A 6,740-nucleotide genomic window follows, 5' to 3' on the forward strand; every position below is an offset into this window, starting at 1 on the left:
CAAACCACACCAGTAGGATGGGACAGTGTCACAGGCCCCAGTGGCCCTGGGCTCATTGCCGAGGCCCGTGTCCCTGACAGGTTCGAGGCTGGAGCCAGCGGCCAGTTCTCACACAGTCCCGTGGCCCAGTGTGTGCAGATAAAGCGGCGTTTCGTGTCCTGCGTGGGGGGCGGGTGAGGCCCCGGCTCAGATGGGCTTGTACAGCAGCGTGGTGACGTATTTCTTCTTGTAGCGGTGCGTGGCACTGAGAACCATCACGCCATCCTGCGAGAGGCACAGCATCAGCGGGAGCGACCCGGGAGTGGGGCACCCCCAAGGCAGCTGCCAGGAAGAGGGTTCTGCAGGCTTGGGGAGCAGCCCCAGCCTGTCCCTGATGTCCCAGCCAGCGAGACACATCCAACACCCAGGACAGGGAGCCAGGGCAGAGTGAGGGAAGGATCTGGTATGCAACAGGAGAGCCCAGGGCTGCCCAGCTCCACCACGATATGGGGAAGAAGCTATAGGGAACTGGAAGCCAGGAGGAGACCATAACTTATAGCCCTGTGTCTGCCATGAGGCAGCCACGCTGTCTTCACGTGGGTCCTCCCACCCTTGCACCCCCGTCTCCATCCTCAGTGGTCTCTGTTCTGCTCCCCGTGGGTGCTGCAGGGTCCTGGGAGCCACAGCAGCTCCCCTGCCCTCACCCAGTGGCTTCACAGGACCTGCCCTTACCTTGATGGAGAGTGCGTAGAGGTGATTGAGCATGACGTGGTTGGGTTCGGGCAGCAGTGCTGGGTCACACTAGGAGAAGAGGAATGTCACAGGGGACAGCAGAGCCCTGACCCCCCAGCTCCAGCTATCACAGGGAGCTGCCATCTCGGACAATCTGAGCTGCTGGTGTCTCTGGCTGTTCTGAACAGGAACAGAGCTCAGCCAAGGGGCCAAACCAGCACAGTTAATGGGGAAAGTGATGCTTTTCCCAGCAAATGCCAAGGGCCAGCCCCCAGCCAAAGGGAGTCCGGGCTCCCTGCAGACAGGACTCGCCTTCCAACCCCAGTGTGGCTCTCCGTACGCAGGCACTATGCTGGTACCCACCGAGATATTGGTGTCCTTGTTGAGGATGACCTGGAGGAGGTGAGGTGGGAGGATGGGTGGGGATTTGAAGCGTTCCTCGGGCCGGTACACATACATCTCTTGGCCATAGGGACCAGGCGGTGAGCTTGATAAGTCTAAAGAGAAGAGATGGGAAGAGACATGAAATGGCTAAAGCAGGATTGGTGAGCACAGAGCAGCTCACAAGATGCTGAGAAGGACCCAGCAGTGTCTTTAAGGCACAAACATCTTCCATGAGCCATGGCCATGTATCTTACAGCAACAGCTCAGCCTTTTCACAGCAGAATAAACAGCCAGGAGAGCCCTGAGTGTTCCCAAGCAGGGCTGTAAGCTGGTTCATGCACTGACACAACACAAGTACCCTGTGGTATTCCACCCCAAGACCCCTGCGCATGGCTCTCAGCACAGCTGGGTCCCTCTCCCTGTAGCAAGCAGCTGGCTTGCCCCAGAGCTGTACCCTTTGCAGCAGGGGCACAGCAAGCAGCATGCCTGCAAGCTCTTGGTGCTGCACAACTGCCTGACAAGGAGGTCCCAGAAAGGGCAAATGGGAAGTCCAGCCTGAGCACCTGCCCAGCCCACGTGAGGAACCATGGGAGCTTGTGGTCACTGGAAGCTGGACTGGCTGTATCTCCCAGCCACATCTGACCCGATTGCTTTGGAATAGCCAGCACCTGGAAGGGTTTCACCTCCCTGGAGCTCCTGTTGCTTGCTGGCTTCTTTCCAGAGAAGTATCTTCTGGCCAGGCTGGGCAAGGACGTGGAGCTGAGGCTATAACTGGGATGGGGTTTGTACCAGGGACAGCAGGCTGCATTCAGAACGCCCTGGACTGAAACACGACTGAGCTACCTGCCAGCATCACACACCGAGCCAGCACAGCTGGTGTCCGCACGGTAACCTAACCTGCTGCTGTAACACAAGTGGAGAGGGAGGTTTCTGATGTGTTAGCACCAGTACAAATTACCTTGGCATGAAAACAAAGTCCGGCTGCTGAAAATAACATGGATCCTGCTCTCGCCTAGCTTGTACCCCAGATCAGATGACTTACTCACAGTTGAGCAGGCAGAAAGGGGTGATGTTCCCGGTGCTCACCAGTCTGAAATGGCTGCCTCAGCCACACACAGGCACTGACCCTGCTCTGGGACAGTGCTAGAACAGAACAAGTTACACCAGCACAGCCCCTCCATGGAGACAAGGCCTCAGCTGTGGGCTGCTGGGGACACGCTGACAAACACTACTCCTCCCAGGTACAACTCCCCACCTCTGCTCAGGGGGTCTTTTCACCCTCAGAGCAGCGAGTCTCAGAGCAGAGGAGGTGGCAAATAGCACATGCAAAGCTGTAATGCCTCAAAAACTCACCCCGACCTGAGGTTTCTGAGCTCTCCAGGGAATCCACCTTCAAAGCATCGAAGACCTCGAAGTCAGACTTCTTGACGTGAATCAGGTTGTTAATCGTCCCCATCTGGCTGGTGACCACAGGCTGGAAAGAACTGAGGTAAGAGTCTTCCTATGCTCCCCTCCAATCAAAGCACTCCCAATGCTTCCTAGATCCTCCCAGCCCAAGCTGTCTTTGCTGCACTGTTAACTCAGAGCACAGGTGGTCAGTGTCTAGCTCTGCTCTATGCTTGCAGATCTCTTGCTGTTTACCCTGCGAGGATTTTGCTTTACCCCCAGGCTCCTACCTCATCTCCTATTTTCATCCTCCATCCTGCTACATGCTGATGGGTAAGTGTCTTTTCCTTCCTGTGCTATTACCACTTGATTCAGTTTGGAGGAGAACCTGCAAGTGAGTGCGGACCTCATGGCCCATCTGCCCATGTAGGCAATTCTGAATGGGGCGTAACGGCCTCCTGGTGTTTCCCTGCCCCCCAGGACCTCCCCGACACTGCCTCATACAGCATGTGTTACACCAGAGGAACCAGCCTCTGAGAGGACTCCTGGGATGGAGGTGCCTTTTGTTCTGGCAGATACCCTCTGCTCTTCCTGTTCCCCCTCTGCTGCAGTTAGATCATGTCTAGTCCCCTGAAGAAGACAAGATTGACAGAGACAAAGCTTTGAGCGTTACCTCAGATGGGTCATGGACCCACTGGCCGTCCACAAAAAATTTGTACTGGTGCTCTCCTTCTGGGAGGTCCAGGATAGCGACAAAGTCATTGTGGCTGTGCAGAGAGAACACATGTGCAACAGCATTACCCCGTTGATGCTCTGGATGCTGCTCTTCCATGGGGTCCCAGAAAAAAGCCCTTTGTCACGCACTGCCCAGCCCCTCAACCCCAACACCTTCACTCAGGGATAGGCTTGCTGATTGTCAGTGACCTGAGGCACAGACACCACAGGCGGGAGCATTCAGAGCACTGGTGCTGCTCAAACCCCCAGGAGCCCAGCTGCAAGGAACACAGGAGCCAGTCCAGCTTGCAGACCTGCCCTGTGTGCCCAGGGAAAATCAGCGTGGCAGACACCCTGTGCAAGACACACTGGAGAGGATGCAGGGGCAACGCATCTAACCCTGCGCTGGCATCGCAGGACAGGGGCAGCAAGTGTGACAGCTCTGCTAAGCCTGCAATTGAGATAAACCCGTTCCAGATGATTTGCTGGGATTATGCCCAGAGTCCTACATGCTGTTTCCACAGAAATCACAGATGTATTGCGGAACAGTGAGAACATCATTAGGGCAGGAAGACATGTGAGGGAAAAATAAACAACCCCGCTGGCAACAGCACAACTAGGCGCAGGGTAAGTCGGCCGCCAAGGGAAGAGCTGACAGCTTCCAGGGGCTGCCGCATACCTGGACAGGGCTGTGCTGCCAGGACTAGGTGCTGTGTGACATCCAGCTGGGCAAGCAAAGTGGCCCATTGTCCCTCTGTTCCACCAACTTCCCACCACCACGCAGCACCATCCAGGAATGAAGCTGACTACGTATTTGTGCTCAGGCTCCCCAGCTTGGGTGAACTGAGAAAAGCCAAGTGAGCAAAGGGAACAGCAACGGGCAGAGAGAAGGGAAAACACTCCTTGTGATGGAGCAGGGGAGAACGTAGAGTGACTTGAAGAAATGGCTACCTCTTGATGAGCGGGATCTTGGTGCTCCAGTTGTTGAAAGATCCGGAGATGAAGACCTCTTTGCCTCCATCGGCCCAGCGGATGACAGTGGGACGTGCCTGTTGGGACGGTTTCACTGACTCCTCCAAATCTGGCTGCCATGACACAAACTCCTTGTCCCCAGGAATCTGAGCAAAGAAAACCAGAGTCTGACTGAGACACAGAAAAAACTGGGACCACATTTACTTTCCCCCTGGCCTCTACCTGCACATCCCAGACAAGAGCATCACAGAGCTCCTCCAGCCTCCCAGCTCTCTGCAGACCCCCAGATGGCTGGGAGCACAGCCCCGCACAGCCAGTGAGCTGAAGCCCCAGCCAGCTTGAGCTGAACAGGGAAGGACAGGGTCAACCCCTACCTTGGAGTCGTGGGAGCTGAAAACACTGGGGTCATCGGTGCTGCCCACCATGATCTTGTGCGGGTGTTCCTTGGCAGGGTGGGGGGCACCAGAGCCGTCCGAGCGGTGGGACTTGGAGCCATGGCGCTCCCCAGACACTCGCTCGCTGGTGGTGTTCCCCATGACAGCTCAGCAGCCCCTGTGACAGAGAGAGGACAGCAGTGTGCCTGTGCCCATGGGCTCTGGCAGCGAGGAGAGGAGCAAAGGCGCCGCTTCCCAGTGCTCTTTGCCAGAGGAGACTGACAGCAATCCTAAAAAAGGCCCAAAGTTCATTCCCACTGCCAAGTTTGGGAGCTGAAGAGGAATTTAACAAACAAGACAGCTTGACCTAATTATAGCCATATCCTTATGAACCATCACTCTAGTTAACTGATACTAGTTAACGCTGCGTCCCACACAAGCCCTCAGCAGCTGGCATGGTAGAGGGGCTGATGGGAAAAATAAAGCCAACCTTTATTGGCAAATCAATTGCTTGGTGTTAACAGAGCCTCTTTCACAGTCCCACAGTCAGGCTCTACAAACAAATCCCCTACATCCAGCAAGAAAACAGCCAGAGAGTGAAAGCAGCAGCTGTTCAGCAGCTCCCAACAAGTCCCCAGGAGCTCACAGGCAGAAGAGCAGAGCCTCGTGCCTGGCAAAGGCGACAGGGAGCATTTAAAGTGTCTGAGTGGAATCGCCCACGCTGGAGCTTGGCCAAGGTGTGGGGCTAATGCCACAGCGTCTGCAAAAAGCTCAGCTCTCCACAGCATTCACTTATGATTCACCAGGCAGGGCACCATGTCAGCTGCGGCACAGCACAGCGCAGCGAGGAGGTCTGCTTGTTGTGACCCGAACCAGTGACACCACCCAAGCGCTCCGGCATCTGCCCGGCCGTCTGGAGACACAGGGTGAGGGAAGGGCAGCCCCAGCCACCCCAGCGCCACTCTGCAGCTGGAGACCGGCCACCATCCCCCATCTCACCCAGCTCAGAGAAGGCAAAGCAGAAGAACTGGCCGTACAGCACCAAGCCATGAACAACCACACATCTCGTGGGAGAAACAACAAAGCCACCGCAAGATACACGGGAGTCATCAGGCTTTACCCAGTTTCCAGCCCCCAAGATGGACGGGGGTTCTTGCCCCCTTCACAGGCTTATTTTGGAGCTTTCAGCTCATTGCGCTGACCACAGGCCCTGCAGGGCAAGGCAGGAGGACAGCCAGCCTTGCTTCATGTACTTAGTTGCAACATTTGGGGATTTGTTTAGAAGATCAAATTATATGAAGGGTGCCAGGCCAGGCTGCCAGCCAAAGCCAGGCTTTAGAACATTACGGAGCAATTACTAAAGTATTTCTTAAATTCTGAGGACCAATAGGCAGCTAGAGAGGGCAGCTAACCCATACCTCCACCCCATCTAAGTGAGGATCAAGTGTACCTGAAGATCCAGGTCAGATGAGCTGCACCACTTGCTCTGACATCTTCCCCCTCTGCCCTGGAGGAGGCTCAGCCAGCTCCTCACAAAACCTGCCTCTGTGCCACTAGACTTGCTGTTGAGGAGCTTCTGCCCCAGTATCTCTGCTAAGGAGATCCTCATCTATGGGGAGGAAGGTAGGAAAGGCTGAACATCCTCTTGTACCAAGGCAGACCTGAGAGATACGTGCAGGTGTTAACAGATGTGAAAGCTTCCCTTTCTCCTTTCTAAAAGGAACCCAGTCCTTCTGGCTGTCCCTTACGGGTCACACTCTCCAAACACCTTTGAGGTTTCTCCCAAGTCGTGGCTCCTTTCTGGCATGTGGCACCCGAAACTCTGCGCAGACAAGCCCACCCCACCTCCTGCATGGTGCAGACGGGCACCCGCTGCGCTGGGACAGCCGGCTCCTGGAGCACAGCCTGCGGTACTGGGCTTTACTGAACTCACTTCTAGGGCTCAGCCCTCGCAGCACAACATGCTCTGGGGTGTGACACAGGTACAGCCAAGTCACTGATGGAAACGCTGCCCGTACCAAAGCCCAAGGAAACCTCCGCAGCGTCTCAGCACATCGGCTCCCCGTTGGGCAGCTGCACTCTGCAGCAAGGTGGGTGCCTGCTGGCCGGAGCACAGGTCCCTTCAGTGTCACCCACCCCATCTCCCCGGGTTGCTTCTGAAGATGACAGGTGAAATACACCGCTGCCCCCCAAAACCTG

The 6,740-nt window shown here is 55.9% G+C and overlaps 1 protein-coding gene across 2 annotated transcripts; it reads right to left on the reverse strand.

The window, feature by feature from the left end:
- Nucleotides 1-150: 150 nt before the first annotated feature.
- Nucleotides 151-4,813, reverse strand: PRKAB2 (protein kinase AMP-activated non-catalytic subunit beta 2). 2 transcript variants are annotated; one of them, XM_010171426.1, is made up of 7 exons: nt 4,542-4,722; nt 4,147-4,313; nt 3,155-3,248; nt 2,455-2,569; nt 1,075-1,208; nt 712-780; nt 151-264 (listed from the first exon to the last, which is right to left on the reverse strand). In XM_010171426.1, the coding sequence occupies exons 1-7, from the start codon at nt 4,701-4,703 to the stop codon at nt 187-189; spliced, it is 819 nt and encodes a 272-aa protein (XP_010169728.1). In that variant the 5' UTR covers nt 4,704-4,722; the 3' UTR covers nt 151-186. The 2 variants fall into 2 exon arrangements, with proteins under 2 accessions (XP_010169728.1, XP_010169727.1); XM_010171425.1 differs by having other exon boundaries at nt 187-264; nt 2,449-2,569; nt 4,542-4,813.
- Nucleotides 4,814-6,740: the final 1,927 nt, after the last annotated feature.

This window comes from Antrostomus carolinensis, unplaced genomic scaffold (genome assembly GCF_000700745.2).
Source record: "Antrostomus carolinensis isolate BGI_N321 unplaced genomic scaffold, ASM70074v2 scaffold37527, whole genome shotgun sequence".
NCBI lineage: Eukaryota > Metazoa > Chordata > Aves > Caprimulgiformes > Caprimulgidae > Antrostomus > Antrostomus carolinensis.

Bases quoted from the DNA above. Each gene is read 5' to 3' on its own strand.
- PRKAB2 (XM_010171425.1), bottom strand. From the start codon at position 4,703: ATGGGGAACACCACCAGCGAGCGAGTGTCTGGGGAGCGCCATGGCTCC. The intron at 4,314-4,541 runs GTAGGGGTTGAC...TTCTTTGCTCAG, and splicing joins TCAGCTCCCACGACTCCAAG to ATTCCTGGGGACAAGGAGTT. The intron at 2,570-3,154 runs GTAACGCTCAAA...AGTTCTTTCCAG, and splicing joins GGGTCCATGACCCATCTGAG to CCTGTGGTCACCAGCCAGAT.